This window comes from Equus asinus, chromosome 23 (genome assembly GCF_041296235.1).
Source record: "Equus asinus isolate D_3611 breed Donkey chromosome 23, EquAss-T2T_v2, whole genome shotgun sequence".
In the NCBI taxonomy this organism is placed as follows: domain Eukaryota; kingdom Metazoa; phylum Chordata; class Mammalia; order Perissodactyla; family Equidae; genus Equus; species Equus asinus.
In genome coordinates this window covers 63,904,664-63,932,661 of record NC_091812.1, presented here as the reverse complement: position 1 = coordinate 63,932,661, position 27,998 = coordinate 63,904,664, and the positions used below count along the sequence as shown (strand labels likewise).

At 45.9% G+C, this 27,998-nt stretch overlaps 1 protein-coding gene across 5 annotated transcripts in view; it reads right to left on the bottom strand.

Annotated features, from left to right (window-relative positions):
- The window catches only part of ROR2 (receptor tyrosine kinase like orphan receptor 2), a 204,300-nt gene that overhangs the window by 4,930 nt on the left and 171,372 nt on the right, over positions 1-27,998 (bottom strand). For 4 of the 5 annotated variants that reach the window (XM_044756653.2, XM_044756650.2, XM_044756651.2 and 1 more), the window contains exons 3-7: positions 27,639-27,926; positions 26,725-26,755; positions 7,696-7,823; positions 3,723-4,037; positions 2,161-2,406 (exon numbers count right to left, since the gene is read on the bottom strand). In XM_044756653.2, the coding sequence (XP_044612588.1) occupies positions 2,161-2,406; positions 3,723-4,037; positions 7,696-7,823; positions 26,725-26,755; positions 27,639-27,926 (1,008 nt within the window). The remainder of the gene's footprint in view (positions 1-2,160; positions 2,407-3,722; positions 4,038-7,695; positions 7,824-26,724; positions 26,756-27,638; positions 27,927-27,998) is intronic. The other variant, XM_044756655.2, reaches the window with a different exon arrangement.

Here is a 27,998-nt window from a genome sequence, read left to right as displayed (position 1 = left end):
CTCTCCATCTGAAGCAAACAAGCGACTTCTGGTCAAGATGATTTCTGAAAGAGCTAATTCAGTTCTAAAAATGAAACACTATCGCCACCTTGGTAAAAAAGTGTTGTCCCAAACCCACTGTCGCGCCCCCAATTCCCCCCCCAGCCCCGGCCTCCAAAATAAGATAAAATCAAATTAAACCCCACACAGAGCCATCCTGGAGGGAGATGCTCCCAGGCCTCAGGGCATGGAGACTGGGTCATTTCTCACTATTAGGGCTGGGGGGACCCCACACCCCTCAGGCCAAGATCAGAGATGTGAGCACAGTCCAAACATTTGTACGATCATTTATTTTATCACAATCGTTTTTAAATCACCAACGGAACCCATGCTTATTAATAACTGTAGTATTATAGAAACGTGAATATTCCTAATAGCCCATTTCACCAAAGGCTGTACCACTGTGACTAGGTTGGTGTGCACCTAATTTTTTATGTATACTTTAAGTTGGACATGGAACACCCGATATTCAACTATTTTCACACACAGAAGCAGCAGTTTCATATGGTTCTTTAAAATAGAATTTTAAGTAGAATTCATTTTAAATAGAATCATTTCGTCCATATTTTCCTGCTCCTGGTTTTGGGGCAGAATAACATATCTCGGACAATGTTTCACGTAGGACAGACAGCTCAAGGCCCTGGTTCTTCAGCAGCTGTGCCCTGTTCCGTGGCAGGGATACACTTAGCACGCAGCCTCTACTGGTCAACAATGAGTCTGTTAGCTAATAAAAGTGATTCTGCAATAAATATCCCGGCATTTCTGCCCTATAAGTGCAAATATTTCTGCAACATAAGATTTCTGGAAATGCCAGGTCAAAGAACATACACATTTTTCTTTATGCTTTCATTTATTTTTACTTACAAAAGTACTAGCTGCTCGTTGTAAACACGTCTTATATTTGAACATTTCTGTAGGTCCTGGGAAATCGCTGCTGAGTTTGGTGTGTATCTTTCCAGAACTTCATCCATGAAATACAGCCGCCTGTGTGCACGCTCGCACACACACACACACACACAGACTTTTCACTCATTTTGTCTCTTTTACAGAGAAAGGAGGAGAGAGAAGGCCAGCTATGGTCCTACACCTTGCTTCTCTCCCTCAACAGGACGTCATGGACATCCGTCCTTGCAGGAACCTGTTTTAAACCACCGTAGCGGTCCAGAGTAGTTACACTATCATCTAACTACTGACATTTCCTTCTTAAAACTTACTCCTGCAGTGAACACACACTCTTGAAGATCTGTGTGTGAAATGCTGAGTTAAGGGAAGAGCCGAATCACACTTCCAGAAGGTAACAAATTCCAGCTCTCGCTCCCATCAGCGGCAGGCGGGGTCCCTGGGCCGTGAGGCGGGGGTTTCCAGGTGAAGCCTGAGCCTTGATTTGCTTCACCCATTAATCTCTCTTTATCAATCGTCTCACAGTAATTTTCCACCAACCCTCTACCTCCAGGTGCCCACATGTAAGACTCAGGAGGCAGTGGAGTCTCAGGCCTCCTGGAGCTGGTGAGACGAAAATGACTGAGACACAGAGATGATCATGCTTGGAAAGTTTGCAACCATTAACTACACACTCTTCTCCTATTCATAATATAACAGAGGAAGAGCAGGGAAACGGTTAAGAGATTTAAGTTCCACTTTTTCCTCACTCTGCCAAGTCTACGTGCAAAAGCTGAGCTGAGCGGGAGGCGAGGGGAGGGGGAGTGAGATGCGTCCTGTGCCCAATACAGATGCTGGGCGGAAGAGCTGGCTGTGCCCGTAGTGGGGAGCCTTTTTGATAATACTGGGAAATACTACATGACAATGTTAATGGAGAAATGAGAGGCCAGGACCCCACGTAGGAAAAGGGCTGACAGAAGGGCCCCCAATTGCAAAAGTAGTCCCCACTGAGTGGTGACATGAAGGGAATTTGCACATTATTCTTCAGACTTTTCTATAATTTAAAATGCCCTGTAATGGCCAGATATTACTTTGACAACCAGCAACAGCTTTGTGGAAAACAAATGATCATGGTGGTGAAATTGGGGAGGGGGGCTACCCAGAGCCACCGCCTCCTGGTCCCACGTTTCACAAAGTGCACTCAACAGTCAACACTTTAAAAAAAAGAGAGAGAATACATACTACAAGAGGGTACGTCACACAGTTCCATGCGTACGTTTTTATTCTGCGTGAAGCACCAGGGGCCTTCCATCTGCCCCCCAGGGTTCCGGCAGTAGGCGTGCCCCCCTCCGAGCTCGGGGAAGTCTGCGCTGGTCAGCTGGTGGCTGTGGGGGTGCTGCAGGGCCCACGGCTGGCACTGGTGCCCCGACTTGGTGGTGCTCGCCGTCCCTCTGTAATCTGTGCCCGAGCCGTTGTAGCACTGATGGTCTGCGAGAGAAGATGCCTTAGGAGGCCCACAAACCAAGAGGAAGCAGCCCTCCTCCAGGGCAGAGTGCCCTGTTCAACTACCCCAGGAAGGAATGAGAAACCACTCTGCCTGCATGTACCCAGACTGGAATTCCAAACGACCAGAAGATTTTACGTAACTTCCAAGAAAAGCAGTATTAAATGTAATGACTTAATATTAAGTCCCAAGCCCACAAATTAAACTGGGGGTGCATCAGGGACGCATATGGGGATGAAACCCCATCAGGAATTATTCCCTGACCCTAAAACCACCCCTCGGTGCCCGCCAGGCACCCCACTCCAGAATGAGGATATCAACTCCAACTCCTGCTCACTTGCACCAGAAGGAAAATCGAGCTGCAGGAGGGAAGACAAACTCCACGGCCTGGCCCGCAACCTCAGATGTCCCCTTCGGTGCCCAGCGAGGATGCCGGGCTCAGCCACATGTGAGCAGAGCCTCATGTGTGCAGAACCACATGTGATCAGAGCCTCGTGTGAGCACAGCCTCGTGTGAGCAGAGCCTCATGTGAGCAGAGCCTCGTGTGAGCACAGCCTCGTGTGAGCAGAGCCCATGCATTGTTCCACCTCCACCAAGGAGACTCGGAAGATTCTCGGAGCCAGACCTGGGGGGTGTGCACTTGCTGAACAACGGTTATGGTGCTTACCAGGTGCGGGCACTGTTCTAGTAACTTTCTAAATAGTAACTCATAATCTTCATTGCAACTCCTGAGGTTAGCAGTTACTATCCCCATGTAATACGAGGAAACTGGGATTTAGGCAACTGGTCCAAAGTCACACCAATCCTGCAGCCAGGATTCGGACGTGTGCAGTGGGTCCGCAGCCCAGGCTCCAGCTGCCCTGATCAGGAGCCTGGCCATATCCCGGAAGCCCCAGTCTGGCCAAAGAAGTGAATACAGGCCATGGCCTCGAGGAAGGTGGCCTCCTCCTGTGTCCCCCTCAGGGAGGCGGCACCCCTGACCTGGTCAGTGATGAGCCGAGCTGTGGACCGCAAAGTGGGTTGGGAAGCCAGCGCTGCGGGCACTCCCATCTTAGAGAAGTGGTCTGAGGCCTGACAGGCAGAGGGATGACTTGAGTCCCTAAGATAGGCTGTGGGGGCTGGGCTGGGGTGGGCGCCTGGAGACAGAGGGATCGGACACCCTTGTTCGTAAGCCCCACGTGACTGCCCGACTGGAACAGGGGCCTGGGCTGTGGGGCTTCCTGGGACAGAATGGGGTCCCCAGGCTCTAAGGAGCACGACTCAGGGGCCCAGATGGCGGCGCGGGGCGGGGGGCACTCACAGCGGCCCAGCCTCTCGGCCGGGATGCCGATGCGCATGCAGTTTGCTGCGGCCGGGCTCTCGGGCATGGGCAGCGCCTCGCACTTGGGCAGCTGCAGGCGCATGAGGATGAGCGGGTTGGAGCGCGCAATGGTGTACTCCTGGCGGCACAGGTCGCTCTCCAGCACCTCGCACTCGTCGCGGCACAGCTCACGCGGCTTGGGCGCCCGGGAGCGCGCGTCGCACAGCGGAAACACGAAGTGGCAGAAGGATGGGATGGCGAACTGCGAGCACTGGTCCGACAGGTGTGTGGAGGTGCCGATCATGGTGAAGGCCGCTGCGGGGGTGAGGCGGCGAGGCTGGCGTCAGGACACGGTGGGCCGCCACTCCGGAGCCCCGACACCCGACCCGGCGCCCCTACCCCCATGTCTCACCTGTGCCCCCGCCCCACCTCCCCCTCTCCCCGCCCCAGCACCCCCCAGCCCTCCACCCTGTCCTCCCCAGAGATGCTCTCCCACCAGCAAGGTCCCGGGGAGAATATGAGCTGCCCTGAGCTGCACCAGATGTAGAAAGTCCTTCACTTAGAAATGTCAAAGTGGAACAAAGAGGGAAAACTAGACCCAAGATCTCATCCAGCTAGATGCTTCTCCCATGACAAGAAGATTCCGATTTCAGACCCCAAACCCGCTTCCTAAGCCCTGCTATGAACTGGGGGCTGGGGCTCTGCAAGCCAGGACAGCAGAGGAAGCCTCAGGGCTGGGCGACTTCTAGAAGGAGATATCAGAGAAGAGGCCCAAAGACCCAGCCTGGGTCGCCCCACATCCCCGTCTGCAAGCGGACGATGCAGCAGCCTGGAAGGGCACCCAGCAGATGAAAAGAGTGCCTGAAAGACGGACCATCCGCCCTGCGAAGTCAGTGGTGGCGGAGTACAAGGATGGGAGTGGCAGGAGGTGAAGCGGCCTTGGGTGCAGTGCTGGGGGCACCCAGAGACAGCTGGAGGAGGTGCACAGTGGGGAGACGGAGAGTGGGGAGAGGGCGGGGTTACACATCAGGGAGAGTTCTGTGTAAAGGGGGGCAGAGAAGCAGCCGTGGCAGGAGGGTCTGGAGCCACCGAGGGCTGGTTTGCTTTTCAGGGGCAAGACGTCACAGGATGGACATCTGCGTGTGATGGGAATGAATGCAGAGAAGAAGGACCTGACACCTGCTCTGGAGAAAGGAAGGGGTTGGGGGCTGCAGGGACAAGGTCTAGGTGGGGGAGTGGGCAGGGTTGCTGTGGCAAGAGGGAAGGCCCCGCGCTCGCCCTTTCCTCCAGGCTGTGCAGCCGGGGCTCAAAGGAAGGCATCAGACACCCCGCCCCCCTTTGCCATGTGAAGCACCTCTTTCTAACCATCTGATCTTGGGCAGTGAAAGGAAGAGAGGCCCCTTGGCCTACCCCCCCCCCCCCCCCAGCCGCTGAGAGGGGAGAAAAGCCAAGTAGTTCAAATTTAGCCCTGGGACGCCCCTGCTCCACCCATGACTTGTAGTGCCATGCCCGGTGCGGCCAGCAGGTGGCGCTGCTGGCCCCTCATTATCCCCAGGAGACCCCGCCAGGTTAGACGAGCTGGAGCGGGCGCCCAGTTTCGGCCCTGCCTCATTATTAACTACAGGACTGTCCCTCACTCAGTCCTCTCTGGGCCTGTGTCTTTATCTGTCAGGTGATGTGTTGAGCCTGCACACTGGGGAATGAAAGCCCACATGGAGCCTATAAAATGGCTGCTAAGATGAATGGTCAGGGAGGGTCTGGTAACCGCCTGTGTCCATGCACTGCGGGCAGTGCCGTGCGCCGGGCACTCTGCGGCGTGCTGGTAACATCATCCTTAGTGCTCCTGGCCCCTTCTGGCCAATATTAAAATTGAGGAACAGAGAGGTAAGAGGTTAAGCTGCAGGGTCTCTTGGAGTTGGCCGAAGACCCAGGTTTGAACCCACTTCAAACCCATCACATTGTGGAGATGGCCTTGACCCCCAGGCAGGGAAAGATTGTCTAAGGAAGCCAAACCTGGCGTGGCTTTTGGGATAATCAACCCACAGGATACCACGGCTGACCCTTTTAGAATTTCTCCTCCTCCCCCTGCCCTCAGAATGCATCACAAGAGAGCTTCTTTCTGAGAGTTCACTTCTCGGCACCGGGGAGGCCGAACAACTGAGGTCCTGGCTGTCGTCCACCCTGCACGTCCCTCTGAGGCTTCCTGTGGCCCATTCCCTGGGAAGCTTCCGGAGTCCCGGGAACTAGTTCTGATAAGCAGGCTCTCTAAACAGAACCTCTGCCTTCACAGTCAATACAGAGTCTAAACCACAAGTCAGTCCAGAGCACCTTCAAATTGATTTTTTTAAAAATCCACAAATCTAGAGAATGTTCACCCTAAATTTTTATCTAAAAAGTGCTATGAAATTAGTCTGCTTAGCTATCTGAGTTGTTCCATCCTTTAAACAATTCCTGAAGAAATAACGGAGAGAAATCTCGTGCCTTGAATCAGTGTTGGCCCATTAGCGGGAGGTAAAGTTAATTCTGGAGTCTGCGGCTAGTATGTTGAAAGACGTTTAGGAAAGAACAGAGGATGTCAGAGGGCATGGCTGGGATTAAGGCGATAACCAACTTTTTACTTTAATGAAATAAAACTGAAGAGAAAAATCGAGTGGCTGCTTTTGGTAAGGGTGAATGTTGTCTGCTGTGACCCATTTGGGTCCTATGAAATCTATGTGTGCATATACTAAGCCAGACGTAAAGCAGTCTTTTTACTGTGTGTTGTGGTCATACAGGTTTGAGAAGTTCTACTTTAAGTGGCATAGAAAGCTTTCCCAATGAGAGATACCAGTGTTTCAAAACATTCTCCCAGTGGACCAGGACGCTGCCTTCCGGGATCCTCCAGGTCCCATTACTGCCCTTCCGTTTCTCACTGCACACCGGGCCCCGCCCTCGGGGGCTCCGCAACCAGGGTCCAGACAGCCCCCTCCGTGACCATGACCTCAGACCCTCCAGACTGAGGGTGAAAAACGAGGCCAGTGTTCCAGGCGGATCCTCCTTCTTGCCCCTTACGGGGCCGGGCTGTACCAGCCCCAGCAGAACCTCCCGGGGAGCTGGCATCAGAGGTCAGCCGGAGAGCCTGCTGGGCGGCCGGGGTCAAGAACTACTGTGCAGAGAACCCAGCTAAACTAGGACACCTGTCGTCTTCCCACGATTTTCCTTGTTCCTTGCAGTGTGGAGAGAAGAAGGTGTGTGTTTGTGGGGACAGCAGAGACAGCAGGTCTAATGCATTTTCTCACTTTTCAAGGAATTTCCCCAAAGACAAGGTGGGAAAGTTGGTGTGTTGAGAGCTACCAACCAGAGATGGCGACTCCTAGAGAGACAGAGAACGAGCAGCATCATTGCTAAATGACCTGCTTCACTTCTCACGCCGTGAGGCAGGCGCCTGAACACCTGGGAACCGAGGCTGACGCAGAGCTGAGTTCACTGCAGCATCCCCACGCACGGCCGAAAGCCTGCAAAGCTCCCTCCGGGACAGCTGACACCAGGCCTGTGTGTCTTTCAACCCAGCACACTCCAAGAGGGCACAAGAGTCAGGAAAGGCAGAACAGAGAAGTCAGGCAGAGTGAAGGTCCTGGGCGCCGGCCTGCCTGCACCAGGGTGGCAGCCCCGGGCCAGGACACCCCTGTGATGCAGTGAAAAAAGGCAGCTCAGGGCTTCGGACACACGCGGACCTCATTCAGCATGTTAGGAGTATATTCTAAGCCATCTGCACTTGCTAATTTGAACATACAAACAGCAACATTTTAGGACAAACCATGGTGGCAACTGCAGCTACTCCTAAGAAAGGTCTCTGACTTTCTATCCAAGAGACGTGGAACAGGGGCTCCCGGTCTGGGAGTAACCAGACAAAACACACAAATGGGACCCTCTGTGCGGCACAGGCAGCTGCACCCATGCGCACTGCCTCACAACGCAGGTCTGCGGCTCCTACCTGTGATTCGGTTTTCAATCTCCCCCTGCATCTGGAGGGAGTCCACGTAGATGGTCCTGTTCCCAATGAAGCGTGCACAGGCGATCCCCCGGTAAGGCTGGCAGAACCCCTCCTCATGGTAGTCGTCTCTGGGAAAATACACAGTCTGTAAGCACGCCGGATGGTGTAAGTATCCCCGATGGTTTTTTTTCTTTTTAAATCCAGCATCTTATGGTCTAGCCATCCTGGTCCTTGGTCTTTACCCAAACGAACTGAAAACGTATGTGCACACAAAAACCTGCACACGGATGTTCACAGCAGCTTTGTCATAACTGCCAAAACTTGGAAGCAACCAAGGTGTCCTTGGGTAGGTGAATGGATCAACTGTGGTTCATCCGGACAATGGAATAGTATTCAGCACCAAAAACAAATGAGCCATGAAAAGACATGGACGAACCTTAAATGCACATCAGTAAGTGAAAGAAGCCAGTCTGAAAAGGCCAATCCTGTAGATTCCAACTCTATGACCGTCTGGAAAAGGCAACACTATGGAGACAGTAAAAAGATCAGTGGCTGCTGAGTCGGGGGCTGGGAATCAGGGGAAGATGGGCTCCAGAGGACTTTTAGGGCAGTGAACTACTCGGTATGATGCTGTAATGGTGGACACTCGTCATACATTTGTCCAAACGCAAAGAATGAACATCACCAAGAGTGAATCCTAATGTAAACTGTGGACTCTACTTAATAACAATGTATCCACATGAGCTCATCAGTTGTAACAAGCACCACACCAGCGCAAGATGTTACTAATAGGGGAAACTGTATGTGTAGATGGCGGGGAACATGAGAACTCTGTACTTCCTGTTCAATTTTTCCGTAAACCTAAAATTGCTCTAAAATATAAAGTCAGTTAACTTAAAAAAATCTAGCATCTTTAAGGAGGGGACATGAACCGGGGAGGACTAATTGAGTGTGAAAGATGGCTTATAAATGTGAAGTGTACATGTGGGTGGGGATGTGTTCGCGGGCATGTGTGTACAAATACACACAGACGGCTAAACATCAACACGGCTCATCTTCCCCTGAAACTACATCAGAAACACTACGGCACGTGCCCATAAGCTTTGGTTGTTTGCAAGCAAGGACTTTATGAAAACGATGATAATTCAGAAGCTGTGTCCTACCGTCAGATTGCAGGAGAGTAATCTGGGACAGAGAAAAGCAGGGGAGGGGATTCCACAATGTCTGGCCCTCAAAGAATCTGCACAACGAGATGTGCTTATCCTACAACAGGGGTGTGACCCCGTCATTGCCACGTAGCACAGACTACGTGCGTACAGACGGGGGACAGAAGGGGGAGACTCCCAGAAGCAGCAGCCCTCCCTCTTGGCCCCACAGTTTGACCTCCCCAGCCTGCAGGGAACAGCCTGCACAGGGTCCCGCTGGAGTGTGTAGCAAACTCTTTCTGGTAGAACCTGTTGATCTTGTCTTCAGCCGATGGAATCAGTCATTCTCAGTACCTAAATGCTTTTCAAAGTGGCCGTCAGGATGCTCCAAGGAGCCAGTAAAGGTGGGCCACAGCAGATACATGAGGGCAAAGGAGAGGGGGCCTGGGCTCCCAGGACAAGCTTCTGACACGTGCCTCAGGCCTGCAATTAAGTCACCTACTTTCTAGCAGATCTGCAACCTGCGTATTAGCCTAACGCCACTTGTCATTCCACTGTACACTGATTCAGACCATCCCCAAACGCAATGTGTGTTGTGTGCAATTTAACCAAATGGACTGAAAAATCCCCATGTTAGCTCTCTCGAAAATGCAAAATCTGGTCGCTTGTCAAGGGGTCTGGTGGGACATGCCCTCTGCAGCCGCCCCTGGCTCCTCCCTCCACTGCTGTCTTCTCAGCCTCTGAGGAAAACCTTTCTTTCAAAGAAAAGAACCTGGAGCCATAAGTAATCTAAATAAGGAGACTCCAGTGTCAACAAGAGCTGGATGCCCTTTCTTGCAAGCTCACTGGCCATTATTTCTTTGGGTCAAGGATGTTTGAAATGTAGTTTGAATAGGCAAGCACACGTGCTAACAATACACACCCAGCCCACCCCTCTTCACTCTTTGTGAGCTGGAGTTAACTGCTGATTAAATTAAAACCAACGCCACACTTGCCAAACACACAGACACAAGTGCAAGTCGCCCCTGCCCCGGTGTGTGTGCTCCATGTCACTGCAAACTGGGCTCGGGGTGCCTGCCCACCATGCCAAGAAAATCATTACGATGCATGATGCCTGTGCTCTGATTAACGTGAGCTATGCCGAGGGTATGGGATTTGATTCAGTCAGTGCCTCGGGGTGACCCCGCAAGAGTGAGCAATTTCTTCTCTCTATTCAAGAGTCAAGGAATAGAAAAGCTTGATCCCTCGCTGTGGGCTTCTCCCTGGCCACTGTCAGGTGCCCACAGGATGTGGAGAGTAACAGAGGTGGAGGGAAGACATGCTGAGAAGGGGCTCAAGGCCATCACATCTCATCCACAGCTTGCTCTGCTCCGTGGGCTTCCGATCTGAATTTTAGGTCCAAAAACACAAACTGAAGTGGCTGGAAAATGACATCCTTAAGGTTTCTAAGTTTTCAGAAAGCAAGTGGGAATTACTTTCTAGTTTCAAAAAGAACAATGTTTTATCTTTACCTGGTATAGTGTGGGACCTCTGGAGAGTAACAGAGCTGGAGAAAGTCTGTAAAACCAGTCACTTAGAGACCAGAGCACTGACACACAAGAGCCGTCTGAAAATCCCTTAACCCGTGCCAGTGAAACAGACGTGCTCACCACATCACACAACATCCATGTAAGGCAATTCAATTTGGGAAATCTCCTACGTTCCTCATGCTGCAGGCACTGATCCAAGGCCGAACGACACAGATGAAGAAGAAATTTACACACCAACAAGTTCACGGTCATGGAGGAGTCAGAGAGTAATAACCACAATACTGGTTTAAAAAGGCATCAGGAAAGGAGGAGGAGACTGAGAGGAAACGGGGAAGGGCCATCATGCTGTGACAGAAAGTGCTTCTTCACGAAGGGCCGAGAAGATGGTGGGGCCGACTGGTACCCGCCCCCGCAGTGGAACACGCTGAAAATAAACACTGGTTTGAAGAAAAGCTTAGAAAAATTCCTAGATGTAAATAATGGACGACCTTTAAAGCGAAGTAGGCTCCTTTATAGCTGAAAAGTAACCAAAGTCGGAATTTAAATGTAGTTACATATGGTGTAGGAAGGTCACTTTTTCCCCCAAACAGTTTTTTTGTTAAAAGTGGTAAAACCATTTTCACAATTGTTGTTCCTGTTATGAAAGGGTCTGCCTGTAATAAACAGGCTGCTTACTTGAATGAAGCAGAGGGAGCTACATCTCCAATTTAATGGAGGGCAGAGCAAAAGCACAAAGAAAAAACTGAAATAAACCACTTTAACAAAGCCTGAGGCTAAACTCCATAAGCTTCAGGAGCCCTGACAGTAACCTAATGGGCTGCTGCAACAGAACCCTCCTCAGAGGAAGGTAATGAAATCTAGAGTACAAACCACAACGTCTACTATACAATAAAAAATTACCAGACATGTGAAGAAACAGGCAAATATAACCCATGGTCAAGAGAAGCAAACCCAAAGATGACCCAGATGTTAGACTTTGCAGACCAGGACTTTAAGGAATTGGAAGGATGGAAAAGAGTGCATGGAACAAAGTATAATGAGGACATGAGTAATTTCAGGAGAGATGGAAACTGTAAAAGCATCAAGTGGAAGAAGTGAAACACACAATCTCCAATAAAACATTCACTGGATGGTATTAACAACAGATCGCATAAAACAGAAAAAAAAAATCAGTAAACTTGACAGGTTAATAAAAAATTTCCAAACTGAAAGAAAGAGAGACAAAAAGATTTACAAAAAGTAAATAGAGCCTGAGTGATCTGTGGGAAAGTACAAGGGATCTAACTTATGTGTAATCAAATCCGGGGGGAGAGCAGAGATGCAAGGAGTTGAAAAATTGTTTGAAAAAGTAATGGCCAAAATTTTTCCAAATTTGATTAAAAAACAGTAACACACTGATCAAGGAATGTCAGTGAAAAGCAAGCAGGATAAATACAAAGGAAATCACACCTACTCACATCACAGTCTGCCTGCTGAGAACCTAGGATGAATAGAAAAAGGAGATGTGACAAATAACAGCTGACCCCTCATCAGAGACAATGCAAATCGGAAGACAAGGGAAAGACGGCTTCAGTGCCCTGGCAGAGAAAATGAACTGTGAACCCGGAATTCCATACCCAGCAAAAACACCTTTTCAATGAAAGGGTCTATTAACCAAAAAAGACATAAACATGAATGCACCTAATATCAGAGCTTCAAAATATATGAGTAAGACATGAACAGAACTAGAGGACAAAACAGAAAAACCCACAATTATAGACGGAAAATTCCAATACCTGTCCCTCAGCAATTAATGGAACTAGGCAAAAAAATTAGTGAGGAAACAGCAGTGGAAACATTAGGTCAAGCACCCCTTGACCTAATGGACATTTGTAGAACAGTACCCCCAACAAGACAGCGTACACCTTTCAGTGTACATGGCCCGTCCACACAGACAGACCATGTGCTTGCCACAGGTATCTCACAATAAATTTAAAAGAACTGGAACCATAAATCTCTGATCACACAAAATTAAATTAGAAATCAATAAAAAATATATATTTAGAAACTCTCCAAATATGTGGAAATTAAATAGCACACTTCTAAATAACCTTTGGGCTCAAAAAAGAAAATTCAAGGAAAATTAAATTTTAAATGGAACATGAAAATATGAAAAATGAAAAAAGGATACTAAAAATTTGTGTAAAGCAGCTAAAACAGTAATTAGAGAGAAATTTATAGCTTTAAATGCTTAAATTAGTTAAGGTTTCACACCTTAATAATTTAGAAAAAGAGTGGCAAATTAGACCAGAAGTCATTAGAAAAAAAATACTAATGATGACAGCAGAAATCAATAAAATAGAAAACAAACAATATAAAAATCAGTAAAGCAAAAAGTTGCTTCTCCAAAAGATTAACAGAATTGATAACACCTAGATTAAGAAAAAGAGAAAACACACATTACCAATATCAAGAATTCACAAAGGGACATTACCAAAGACCCTACAAATGTTAAAAGATAATAAGAAATATGAAGAAACATAAGAACATAGATCCAACAATTTAGAAAAAAATGACAAATTCCTTGAAAAACACAATACACCAAAATTAGTGCAAATAGAAATAACTCAGAATAGCCCTAAATCTCTAAAGGAACTTGAAGTTATAATTAAATATCTTCCCACGATTAAAACTCCAGCCCCAAATAACGGGAACAGTGAACTCTGTCAAACATTTAAGGAAGAAACAGCAGCAATTTAATACAAACTCCTCCCACAAATACAGGAGTAAGAGATACTTTCAAATTCATTTTACGATGCAAGCATAACCTTGATACAAATACCTGGCAAGGATGTCCCAAGGATATTACAGACCAATATGCCTCCTGATCAAAGGGGTGACATGCTCCACAAAACAGCAGCAAACTGGACCCAACAAAATAAAAAGACACCACAGAAATGGGTAATGGACCAACTGAGTTAACCCAGGAATGAAAGGCTACTTCAACATTTAAAAGCCAATCATGGAAAACACAGAGACAGAAAAAGCATGTAATAATCTCAGTTGATAAAGAAAAAGCATTTGACTACACTCAACACTCATTCATTATCAAAACTCTCAACAAACAAAGAAAATAACCTTCCCAATCTAATAAAAAGGGCACCTATGAGAAGCCTCTGTATTCATTGTATGAACACCTTACTTAATGGTGAAATAAGGAATGTCTTCCCCATTGAAATGGAAACCAGACAAAGATGCCTGCTCTTACCACTTCTATGCAACACTGACTGCTGTGGAGGTCCTAATCACTGCTATAAGGAGACAGACAGACAGATGGTGGATAGATGGATAAATGGCTTAAGACTGGAAAGGAAGAAATAAAACTGTCTTTACTCATTCTGATATCATAATTTACACAGAAAAATCCTAAGGAATATCTTTAAAAACTACTGAAACTAATATGGATTTAGTAAGGCCACAGGAAAGTCAATATAATCAATTGTATTTCTATACGTGAGTAACAATTAGCAAATGAAATTTTTAAAAAATATCATATACAGGGGCCGGCTCCATGGCCAGGTGGTTAAGTTCGTGCACTCGGCTTCGGTGGCCCAGGGTTTTGCCGGGTCAGATCCTGGGCGTGGACATGGCTATGCTGAAGTGGCGTCCCACATAGCACAGCCAGAGGCACTCACAACTAGAATACACAACTATGTACTGGGGGGCTTTGGGGAGAAGAATTAAATATATACATATCATACCCAATAACATTAAAAATACACGAAGGAGTAGTCAAATTCAAAGAGACACAAAGTAGAATGGTGGGTGCCAGGGGCTGTGGGGAGGGGAAAATGAGGAGTTAGTGTTTAATGAAGACAGAGTGTCAGGAGGATGAAAAATTTCTGGAGATGGATGTGGTGATGGTTGCACAACAATGTGAACGTACTTAGTGCCAGTGAATTGTACGCTTACAAATGGTTAAAATGCTTATGAGTAAACTTAAAAAAGAGGTACAAGACCTCTACACATTTCAAACTTCCAAACACTACAGAGAGAAAGGAAAGAAAACCTAAGTAGAAATATATACCATGTTCACGGGTTGAATACTCAATCGTTTTAAGATGTCCATTCTCCCAACGTGCAATATCACCCCATCAAATCCCAGCAGGACTTCCCCACAGGTTACTTTTCATTACAATAGGAAAATAGCTATATAATGAGAAAGTGGATCTTAACCAAAAGTGAGTAAAATTCGTATCACCAATAAGGGGCAAACTGACATCACGCACCTCCAGATGCGACACCCTGGGAAGGAAACATCATTTATGTACTATTTCAGTCAAAAACACACAACCAGAATCTAATCACAAGTAAACGAAAGCCGAACCCAAATGCAGAGACATTCTATACAAGAAGTGCCCTGCACTCAACCAAAAACGTCACCGTCACGAAACATGGAGGAACTGCTCCAGATTAAAGGAGACCAAAGCAACGTGATGAGGACCCCAGACCGAGGCAAGGGGGGATCTAAACAGCATCCCTGGGACAATGAAGGAAACTGGAGTATGGATGGCAATTCAAAGACATATCTCCTGAATTTGAAGCTGTTGGTCTGTGAGGAAATACCACTGATCTCAGGGAAGACACACTGACGTATTAAGGGGCAAAGGGGGGTATGAATGCAACCTACTCTCAAATAGTTCAGAAAAAATAGTAATTACAAATACGCATGGAGGAAATGATAAATCAAATATGGCAAAATGATAAAAATTGGTAAACCCGGGTGAAGACCATACAGGATTACTTATTACTATTTGTATAACTTTTCTGTAGGTTTGAAATTATTTCAAAATCAAAAATTAAAACATCCCAGTAGGCACTTTTTCCAGGAACTGACAAACTGATTCTAGAATTTATATGCAAGTGCAAAGGAATTAGAATAGCGAAAAGATCATGAAAGAGAAGAAGAGTGATCTATACCATCTGATCGTAAGACTTACTGCAATGTAATAATTATCAAGACAATGTGCTATTGGGATGTAAGAACAGATCAAGAGAACATGATAGAGAATTCCAAAACAGACCCTCACATACGGTCAACTGATTCTCAAGAAAGACACTAAGGCATTCAAGGGGGACAGGACAATCTTTTCAAAAACGGTGCTGGAACAAGTGGATAATTGTATGGGGAAAAAAAAAATGAACTTATACCCGTTAGTTCACACCATACACAATAATTGCTTTTGAGATGGCTCATAGACCTAAACACAAAAGTTAAAATTATAATGCTTACAGAAGGAAACTAGGACAATATGTTTATAATACTGAGGTAGGCAAAAGCAAAGACTTCACCAGAAAAGAGAAAAATGATGAATTAGACTTATCGAAATTAAATTTTCCTGCTCATCAAAAGACAGCATGAAGAAAATAAGGAGGCAAACGGCAGGTTGCGGAAACATTTTATATATCTGACAAAGGAACTGTATACACAATATATAAACAACTCCTATAACTCAATAGGAAGACAAACAACACAGTAAAACTGGACAGAAGGACTAAGAGAGACTTCACGAAAGTGTGGCCTGAAAAGACGGTCCCTGTTTTAGTGGCTGAGGAAATGCAAATTAAACCACCATGAATCATCAGGACACAAGACACTAGAATGGCTCAATTAAATGACTGACAGTATCAAATGCTGGTGAGGGTGTGGAGCAACTGGAACCCTCATACACTGCTGGTAGCAGTGTGAAGTGGAAAGACCTCTTTGGGGAAGGGTTATGGCAATTTCTTATAGATTTTATATATACGCTTACCATCTTACCCAGCAATCCCACACCTAGAATTTATTCTATAGAAATGAAAACACGTTCACAAAAATACTTGAACACAAACGTTCAAAGCAGCTTTATTTATAATTGCCCCAAAGTGGAAACCCAAATGTCCATCAACAAGCGAACAGATAAACCTATTGTAGTGTCTTCATACAACTGAATACTTGTCATCGGTAGAGAAGAATAAACTGCTGTCCATGCAACCACAGGAAGATTCTGTGAATTTTTCCTTCACATTTAGTGAAAGAAGCCCGACCTAAGAGTCTGCCAAGAGAATGTTAGCAGCGCAAGGCAGGAATTTTTAGTTTTTGTCTGTTTCACTCATTGTTGTTCCCCAACACCTTGAACAGGGCCTGGCACATAGTTGGTCCTCAACATAAATTTGTTAAATGAATGAATGATTTCCTTGAAAGTCAGACACCATGCTTTATACTTATTTCTACTTCCAAGATGAAATACTCCTAGCATCCAATTATACTGATGTCATATTAGACACGGCAATAATGTCCACTTGGCCCAAATGAACACATCCAACATCAAAATCGTGTCATAAAAACCCAAGTTTCAGAAAGAACCTTTTAGAAACACTGGCTTTTGCCACGGCCATCTCTAAGGCCAGGATCACATGAGGTGGTCGGGGTGGGGGAGAAACAGTGGCTCCAACGTTACCGGGAAGTAAACACTATTCTCTTCTACTGTGTTCAGGGGGCTGGTCCCTCCCAGGGAAACCTCAAAAGGTTGCTATTTCCTTGGGTGGCTTTGCAGGTCGGTGTGTAAAAAGCTCTCATCCATGCATAACAGAGCACAGCAGCTAACACATGGGCTCCAGTGAAGACGAAAAGACTTAGTGGGAGCATTAAATGTGTTCCTACATGTCAAGTGCTAACGTTATCATTACTGCTAAAGTGCAGACATTTTCATTGTGTCACTGTGGTCTGAATTAAGGATAGCGTGTGTGTCTTCTCTAATCACCACTGATTGTTTAGACACTTACTGCTTGTATCACATAATACTAAAATGAATTAAGTTCTATCTTTTATTCCAGTTGCACACTATGGGATTTAAGGAGAGTTACATTTTCTAGAAGACAGAACCTATTATATAAGCTGAAGTCAAGGAGAATAAAAGTTAGGTTGGCTTCTCTCCTCCTCCCACCTTGACTGATTAGGTTGGTGTTTAATGGCTTTGAGGTCAAATGCTAAATGTCAGCCTTTTGCCTGAGTTCGTTTGCTTACCAACCATAAGGCAGATTGGTTCCCCTGAAGTCATTTTTAATTACTAGCTTGTCAGTTGGCAGTTTCAGGGTTTTTTTTATAGTGCTGTTTTCCTGTAATTAGGATAAAGTTTGAAGCAGACTTATGACAACTCCCCAAAAACAGCAATGGAAGGAGTTCGAGGTAGAAGATGGCGAAGTTCCATTCTGACTCGCAAAGCGTGAGGTGCCTGTGAGTCATCCGCCTGGAGATGCCCACTACGAGGCTGAATTTGGGGGCCTGGAGATGGGGAGATAAGTCAGACTTGGAAATGGAGACTCCTGGGTCATGAGCGTACAGGTGGAGAATGGCCAAAGCCTTACCTGCAGTTTGTGAAGTTAGCAAATAAGAGGGCTCAGGACATGGCCCCCAGGAAGGTGATTTCCCAGAAGCCAATACCATAATTAACATAAGTTTTAATTGTGCAAAAGAACAACACACTTTCCTTTAAGCAGCTGTTTGTTGAAGCATATTATACGTGCACATACTTGTGGGCCATGAGGTTGGCCCCGGATAACAGGAAACAGGGGAGCTCTGATGCTCAGGCTCCAGGGAGCAGCCCCGACCCTACCAACCCCAACCTGCCCTGCCCCCCCACCCCACCGCCATGCCACCAGGCTGCCCCACCAGGGTATGTATGGTCTACAATGATGAAAATGATCCACTTTTTCCAGGAGCAGGTAAAAATGAAACCCATGTATGAAACGTGAGACACGGGACCTTGAATTAATCCCCTCGCATTACCCAAACTGCTACTTGAGTAAGCTCGAGTAACTCCGTCTTTGAACCTACATCTGTGGAGAAACAGCCTGTTCTTAAAGCTGTTGTTCTCCAGACACCATCCTCACCCCCTTTCAAAGGGAATGGAAGGAAAAACAATGTTTAAATGGTAGTAGATGCCTTAACCTCCGAGGATTTCTACCCCCCACCTCCCTCCACACATACAAACTGACGTCCACCACACTGCCGGCGTCCACGCGTGTGGACATGTGAGGGCAGCAGCCGGGGAAAGAGAGCGACGAGCTCAGAGGGACTGAGTCATCGCAGCCAAGCCTGTTCCCGTTTCAGAACCAACAAGAGCACGTCCGGACGTTCCCTCGCTGTACACAGGGGTCAGCCAAGGCTCTGTCATCACCCACTGTTCCCCACTCTCCATCTGCAGGTACGGGACACACCACTAGACCAACAATGAAAGAGCTCCGACCGCTGTGCAGTTTCTCAGGAAATGGCCCAAGGAGGAGTCACAGCGTAGGACACACTGGTGATACTCCAGCGACAAAGAAGGAGAACCTGTGGGTGATTCTGTTTTAGGCTCACTGATTTTCTCTCCTTCTGTCTTCATTTTGGTCAACTTCCAAAGGTATAAAAGAGGAAGAGGGCAGCCCATGAAACACAATCACAGTCAATGGGAAGAAAGAAATCATGGCCACAGAAGGACACCCGCCAATGGGCTGCAGCCTCACACCACAAGGCATCCGATCAAAGGTCATCTGCCAGCACAAAGTTCACAGGTCAATTCAGCAGCACGTTAAAAGAACAACCCACTCAGAAGGAGAAGAGTTCAGTCTAGAACTGGAAAGTTACTCAGTAATAGGAACTCTGTTACGTAACATAGTGTTAACATGTTGAAAGGAGAAAAACTACACAATCACCTTTGCAATTGAAAAAGTAGCTCAAAAATGAACTTCTATGCAATTCCAATCAACATAAAAACATAAAATTCATACATATGAGTAAAAGACAGTGGTCAAGATAATTTAGAAAAATGGTACAGTAATAAGGTGGATGTATCAGTCAGCACAGGCCGCATAACAAACACCACAGACTGGGGAACCTAAACAACAGTGCTTTCTCACAGCGCTGGAGGCTGAGAAGCTCCCTATCAAAGTGCTGGCCTATGCTGCTATTCAGTCCCTGGCTTGCAGATGGCCACCTTCTCGCTGTGGCCTCACATGGCAGAGACAGAGAGGGGGAGAAAGAGATCTCTGGGGTCTCTTCCTCTTCTTATAAGGACACCAGTCCTTCTGGATCAGGGCCCCACCCTTATGACCTCATTTAACCTAATTACCTCCTTAAAGGCCCAGTCTGATACAGTCACATGGGAGGATTAAGGCTTCAATATACACATCTAAGGGGACACAATTCAGTCCATATCAGTAGGTGAGGCTATTTCTTTACATATAGCAAGATACATTATTAAGCTATTCAGGCTAGAAGATGATGGTATTATTCCAGGTACAGAAGCTACTGGAACAGGATAGAGAGCCTAGAAGCAGATCCATATGTAAAGAAATTTCACATATTACAGAGGTGACATTAAACTTAGTGATCACAGACGAGGCTATTCATTAGATGGTGCCAAGGCATGAGGCCATTGATGTAGAAAAATATTACAGTAGAACCCTGGCTTATACCAGCATAATAATCAATTCTAGAGGGAGTACAAAATTGTATCTAGAATATGTTTTAAAATCTTTGCAAATCAATAAGAAAAAAAATAATCTAATGAGAAATGGACAAAATATAGTCTGCTCTGGTTATTTGCACTAGTTATTTTCTATAAAGTCACCACAAACACTGAACTAGCAAATACTGCACCACAGCTCTTGGGGAAATACAGAGACAGCTTTGTGCAAGTCTGTGATTATAATGTTTTCATCAGCCAATCCATGCATAACCCGGGTTTATGTGTGTTTCTGTTTAAAGACGTCTTATTTAATGTGTCCATGATTCACGCACACTGAGCTCACGGCCAGCAGCGCTGTGACTCATCCTGGACGAAGCTCATCCAACACATGGTCTCTCCACGAGCCCATCACAGCCTTCTCGCCCTCGGGAACGCTAGGCAGCACTCAGCACCATGCTGGGGGCCATTCTAAACAGCGAAATCGCCGAGAAAAGCACAAAATGTCAACAGACCGGGAAAAGGACACTTGTTTCCAATAGGGGGGCTGAAACAGGAAGGCCGGCCTCAGCCGGGAACGTGCACTTCGGGCCACTCAGATTTTTCCCTGCCCTGCACACGCCCAGAAGTGACCATGAAAATACCCTGAGTATTGATTTTGGGATTAACAAAGAAATTCTAGTAAGAGAATTTGCAAGTTTGGAATCTGCAAATAAGGAGGATAGACTGTATACGAATGGGCAATTCAATGGCTATTAAAACAACAAAAATATGTTCAACTTCACTATTTACTGGTGAAATCTAATGTAAAATTACCATGACTTACTATTTGACACCCAAGACTTTGGTGAAATTTTAAGTTCTGAGAATCTGACGTGCTGGAAAATGTGGGGAAAGAACTTTTGCTTTGCTGGTGGGACTGTGAATTCCATAGCCACTCTGGAGGGCGACCTGGCCAAACCTGGTAGAGATGGGAGGCGCATGCCTGCAATTCCACTCCCAGATCTCTGATGCTGGAGGACTCAAGCCACAGGGACAAGGAGAAGGGACATTCACACCAGACGGTCAGTATCAGTGAAAACAACCAACCTTCACTCAGCAGGGACAAGCACGATTAAGTGGGACTGACTCACAGAACGGAGTACGGTCATCCCCCCTTATCCCTTGATGGGGGATACATTCCAAGACCCCCAGTGGACTCCTGAAACCGTGGAGAGTACCGAACCCTATATATACTGTGTTTTTTTCCTATACGTACATACCTATGATAAAGTTTAATTTATAAAACAGGCACAGTAAGAGATTAACATCAATAACTAATAATCAAGTAGAAAGATTCTAACAAGATACCATAAAAAAAGTTACCATAGATCTTAGCAATCTCAGCATATGATTATTTTTCTTTCCATATTGAGAACTTTCACCTTTTCACTTTAAGGAAGTACTTTACAATTTCTCTTTGGCATATCCAAATTGCCAGCATCACTACTCTTGAGCTTTGGGGCCAGTATTAAGGAAAATAAGGGTTACTTGAACACAAGCACAATGATACTACAACAGTTTATCTGATAACTGAGGAGGCTACTACGTGACTAACTGGCGGGTGGCATATACAGTGTGGATCTGCTGGACAAAGGGATGATTCGTGTCCCGCCTGGGACAGAGCAGGATGGTGTGAGATTTCATCACACTACTCAGAATACTGTGCAATTTAAAACTTACGAATTGCTCATTTCTAGAATTTTCCATTTAATATTTTCAGACTGCAGCTTACCATGGGTAACTGAAGCTGTGAAAAGCAAAACCAAGGATAAGGGGGGATTACTATATGTACATTCATTAAAATGAACTTAACCTACATATTTTAACATGGACTTGCAGACTAGAAAACCCTCTTCATCAACCTTCAAAAAAAATGTACTTATATGCTATTCCTAAGAGATCTACATAGAACACAGAAAGTTTGAAGAAGAAAGTAGGACAGGAATAGTAAAAGAGGTTCCTGGAAAATGTGAATAAAAAGAAAGCAGGTGCAGCATTATGATTGTTGGGCAAAAGTGAATTCAAGGTGAAAAGCATTTAAAAACAAAACAAAAGCTATACAACTTCACACCTATAGGTATTTAACAACATACACACAAAATAAAAAGAAAAATAGAAAACTGATAGAAATTGGTAAAGCCAGAAGACCTTGGATGACTTTCACACATTTTCAGATATCTGTAACCCATGTGGACAAAAAAATATAGATACTTTTAATAATACAGTTAACATATGTGATGTAATATATGAATCGAGATCTGTGTGGCCACCATCAGAGTACATTTATTTTTTGAAACAAGAGGAAATATTCACAAAGATTGACCACATCTAATGGGCCACAAAGAAAATCTCAACAAATTACCAAAAGTAAAATACACCCCAAATTCACTGATAATAATGTAACAAAAATAACAAAAAATAAAAGCCTATGTGCCTGGAAGGGAAACAGATGTCGCCAAAATGGTATTCAGAGGAAACTTCATAGTCTTAAATGCATTTGTTTGAAAATTTTAAATGGCTAAGAAAAATTACTTTTTCAAGAAGCTAGAATGACATAAAAGATCATTTGAACCACTGCATACACATCGGAATGGCTCAACTTAAAAAGATTGACCAGGGGCCAGCCTAGTGGCATAGTTGTGGAGTTTTTGCACTCCACTTCAGCAGCCCAGGGTTTACAGGTTTGGATCCTAGGTGTGGACCTACACACCACTCATCAAACTATGCTGTGGCGGCATCCCACATACAAAAAGAAGAAGATGGGCTTGGATGTTAGCTCAACGACAATCTTCTTCAAGCAAAAAGAGGAAAATTGGCAACAGATGTTAGCTCAGGGCCAATCTTCCTCACCAAAAAAAAAAAAAAAAAGGAAAAAGAAAAAAAGATCGACCAGACCAAATGTTAGTGAACATGTGCAGTGACCACAATTCTTCCACTTGCCAGTGGAAGTGCAAATTACCTTAGAAGAAGATGTGGTATTTCTTACAAAGCTCAGCATACACATACCCCAAAGGAGGCAATTCTACTCCTAGGTATTTACCTAACAAAAATGAAAATATATGGCCACAAAAAACATGCATGAGAATATCCATAGCAGCTTATGCATCACAATCAAGAGATGCAACCTGGTGTCCATCAAAAGGAAAAACAGATAAAGCAACTGGTATAGTCCTTTGATGGAACACTATTCAGCAATAAAAAGCAGCAACCTACTGATACACGTGTAACATAGATGAATCTTGAAAACTTTATGTTAAGTGAAGGAAGCCAGGCTTAAGTGGCTATGTGTCTTAAGATTGCATTTCTTCTATGAAGTTCTAAAACACGTAAAACTAGTGTATGGTAGAAAAAAATCAGAACAGTAGTTGCTGGGGAGGTAGGGTGCTGACTAGGAATAGGAAGTTGCATGATAGAACTTTCTAGAGTGATAGGAATGTTCTCTGCCTGGAGAGGGGTTTGGATTGCAGAGGGTTTTGTACTTATTGGACCTTATTAATGGAATACTTAAGATTTGTGCATTTTGCTGTATATAAGTGTCTTTTTTTTTTTTAAAGATTGGCACCTGAGCTAACATCTGTTGCAAATTTTTTCTTCTTCTTCTTCTCCCGAAAGCCCCCCAGTACATAGGTGTATATTCTAGTTGTACGTCCTTCTAGTTCTGCTATGTGGGGTGCCACCTCAGCATGGCCTGATGAGCGGTACTAGGTCCGTGCCCAGGATCCGAACCAGTGAAACCCTGGGCTGCCAAAGCGGAGCACACAAACTTAACCACTCGGCCATGGGGCCGGCCCCAGTATATAAGTGTTAATTCAAAAGGAAGAAACAAGAATAGTACACAGATATTGAACGCTTGTTAATGATTTCCATACTGAAACATTTCAGGATAAGTATACAAACATCTGCAACTTACAGTGAAATGAATCAAAAAGTGAGAGGGATTGATGGATGGAGACAAGATCACTGATAAAGCTAGTGCAGTGAAACGTAAATGGGAGGGTCCAGTTGGTAGGTATATGGGTTGGAGGTTCACTACAAAATTCTTTCTACTTTTCCATGTTTGAAATTTTTCATAATAAAATGTTAAGAAAAAAGAATATCAAAGCACAAAGAAAGTGGTCCTTAATAGGATAACTCAATTTAGATATTAATTTTCACCAAATTTATCTAAAAATTCACTGTAATCTTAATCAAAATAGCATCAGAAGTTTTCAAGGAGACCGTGGTTGTTGTCAGTGCTGTGGAGTCGATTCTGATTCCTAGCGACTGTGACAGCACAGCAGAACCTGCCGGTCTTCCTGCACCATCCTGTCACCTTCGGGCACTGTAGCAGACAATGCTGTTCCTAGGGTTTTAATGGCTACCTTTTCTGGAAGTGGGTGGCCACATTCTTCTTCCTAGTCCATCTAGTCTGGAAGCTCCGCTGAAACCTGTCTACCACGTGACCCTGTTGGTATCTGTAACACCAGTGGCATAGCTTTCAGCATCACAGCAACACACAGCCACCAGAGTATGACAACCGACAGACGGGTGGTATGGTTCCCTGACTGGGAAACCAACCCAGATCACAGCAGCGAGAGCACCACATCATAACCACTAGACCACCAGGGCTGGCTTTCAGGTAAATCAGAGAGTTCCTTTAACAAGACACAACGTGAAAACCCATAGAAATTATGGGTAATTACTGATAAATGACAGAAAAATTTTAATTCTTATATGATCAAGAAATAAGACATAAATAATCATTAAAAATCCTTAAGAGGGGCTGGCCCCGTGGCTGAGTGGTTAAGTCCATGTGCTCTGCTGCAGACGGCCCAGTGTTTCATTGGTTCGAATCCTGGGCGCGGACATGGCACTGCTCATCGAGCCAGGCTGAGGCGGCGTCCCACATGCCACAACTAGAAGGACCCACAACGAAGAATATACAACTATCTACCGGGGGGCTTTGGGGAGAAAAAGGAAAAAAATAAAATCTTTAAAAAAAAATCCTTAAGAAACAAACAATGTAAGGGCAATGGGCAAAGAATGAAGAGACAGTTGACAAAGAGGAACCACGAATGCCAGGAAACGAGTGTCACCGAGCATGCCTCATTGGTGACATGGGAGAATAAAGCAGCCGATGCCCATTCTCCTCCTCAGAGGGGCAAAAACGAACAGAGCTGGAAATCAGCTGGGAAGATAAGGAGAAAGAGGTTGTCATGCTGTGGCAGGGAGCGACCTGGGCACGTGCCCAGGCAGGGTGGCTTACGAAAGGCACATCCTGTGCCCTGATGGCCTGCTCTGTGGAATCTGCCTTGGAGAACCTCGCCCCGGTCTCAGGACACAAAAAGGGAGGCTGACACGGACATGGGACACATGGAAACTCCCGTCACTGTGGGCAGAGTCACATGCTCCGGGGACAGAGAGAGGGAGAAAGATTGTCAGGGAAACTTGACATATACTGACATTGTTAATTAAACATGTCAAATTCAATATCATTATGTAAAAAAGTGAATAAAAGTGAGATGATGAACCTCTCCAGGTATGTATATGTACCAAATACTGAGAAGGACCTGGTCTGGCACATCCACGTGGCCACGGAGGCCATCCTGGGGCACAAGCCCGGACGGGGCAAACATTCACTTTTACCAGAACTGCCCCAATTATCTACACGAATGTGTTGATTTAATCCATAATTAAAAATGTGAAGCAAATAAATGTAAAAATATTGTTAAAGTTTTGTATGAAATTTAAATATGTAAATATATTTGATAGTTAATAAATTACATTATAATTACATAAAAATAATATATTTTATAACATGTTTCTATTGTATACTTATATAAATGAATTGTACATTTTATAAATATAAAAGAAAACAATAATTCAACTTTTGAAACGACTTACACCTCTTCTGAACCTCACACCTGTGCCCTTGATGCAATTTCTTCTTTCCTGACTCTATGCAATTTGGGCTCAGCACAGAACGTTCTCAAAAACCTGCCTTCTGCAAGCAGCACCTGATGTCTGCTAACAGGAGCCCCCCCGCCCACCCACCTCACCCCAGTGGCCCCTGTTTACGAGGTGCCTGGGGGACACGGATAAGCAGATGCTGCTCAACATGGCCTCCGTGTCACTGTTCAGCACATTTGGAAGTGAAGCCTTGCTCTCGGATCTGTCTGCCAGGGAAATGAGGAATCCAACAGCCACTGCTGACCTCGAACAGAGGCGCTGAAAAGAGTGATCCTCACACACATGACGACAGAACCTGTGAAGGCCAGAGGAGAGCCTTCCCAAGACGGACGGGTGCGGTGGAAAGACGCTGTAACTGGAAACGAGAGCCTGAACTCACAGCCCGAATCCCCCACAGCTCGATAATGACCCGAGAGCCAGCCTCTGAGCCTCAGTCTCCCTATCTCTGAGGCAGGTCTGAGACCCCGGCCACGGCTGCAGGCGCCCTGCGGCTCGAGGGGCACTCATTCAGAGACTGCAGCTGGCGATGCAGTTACAAGTGGTGCTGGCATTTCAGTGAGAACTGCCCCCCCATTTCCAAACGTCCTTGGGACTCCAGGTCCTGGGGGCCCTGGCAGCCTGGTCTGTATGCTGACACTCCTTCCAGTTGTCCTGTAAGGTCCTGATTGCTGAGAGGGATGAACAATGTTTGTTTTCATGACATTTTCTCCTAACACTAAACAGGAAACACATAAGTTTTCCAGCCCAAAGCAAGCACACTGCCATCCCTGTGTGAAGTCCAGCCAACTTCCAGCAAACTCAGCAAAGACATGTGTTTGCCGGATTTAAAACCTGAATTCTTACATAACGGAAACCCTCGGAGAATGAGAAAATGGTTTGAGGAAAACAGATACTTACTGAAAGTTATGATTTGGGCTGTGTGTTGGACCTAAAAAGAAAAAAAAGAAGACAAGTTATTAATACTTCATGATTTGGAACAAAACTTTTTTCCACCCCAGCCAACGGTGGAAAAGATGGCCAGAGCCCAGCGTGCTCATTTGCGGTGAGCTGTCCTTGGGCCCCGGGCTCTGCTCCTGCCCACGATTATATGCCAGTGGGGGAGAAAACCACAGGGAACGGAAAGGGCGCTCTCCACTCATGCAGAAACGTTTGGAGGTATTTCGGGAGTTTTTAGTCTTTTCTCTCTCTCCTCTCATCAACCCTGATTCACAAGATCTACTTTACTAATGGGTGACATAGTGGTCCGGGGCTTGTGTGATGAGCTGGGGCATTGTGGGGACTTTCTCATAACTGAGATGAAAAGAGGACACATTCCTTCCAGTCATTTAATTCTGTCACCACTTGTGACAAGCACAAGAGCACAGAACTGCCATCGTGCTCTGCTCTCCCCCCTTCTCAGCTGGGCCCAGGTTTCTATGGGGCAGATAGGTACCTGTCTCGTTCAGCCTGGGCCTCTCAGAGGCCCCCAGGGCCGCCCTGGGCTGTGGGTGGCTAGCCTCCCCATGGGGCGACCTTCTGACCCACGGCCTTCCCCCTACACCTCGCAGCTCACCTTTGCGTCTGGGATTATTTTCTGCACTCCATGTTTACAGACCCTTCCCTCTGTGTCGATTTTCTTTAATGACAAGTAACTGGGTAACAGGTTAAGCCGGGACATCGCGCACAATGGGAAGGGCCTTGGGGAATGGTTTTATTGATTTCCTCTCTGCGGGCTTGTGTGTGTTCAGTTTCAAGCTGCAAATTAACCTCCCACTCGGTGGCTGTGAACGTTCCTATCTGATAACCGACACGCCTCAGCTGGCCCGACTCACCAAGCCGCACAAACAGGACGCCGGTGGCGGTAATGGTCTTCACCCCGTTGGTGGCCACACACTGGTAGTAGCCGGTGTCCGTCGTGTCCAGGTCTTGGATGCGCAGCCGAGACCCATATTCCGTCTTCCGGATGATGACCCGCCGTGGCTCCTGCACGACCGGAGCGTCATTCTTCAGCCACCGCACGCTGGGGGGTGGGTTTCCGGCCACCTTGCAGTGCAGAATTGCTGTCTGGCCTTGGACTATGGTGATATTGTTTACTGGCTCCAGAAAATTCAGAAAGTAACCTGCAAAGGAGAGCGGTCACAGAGGAGCAAACTTCAGTGAGGGCTGGAAGAAAGGGCTGCCTGGGGCCAGCT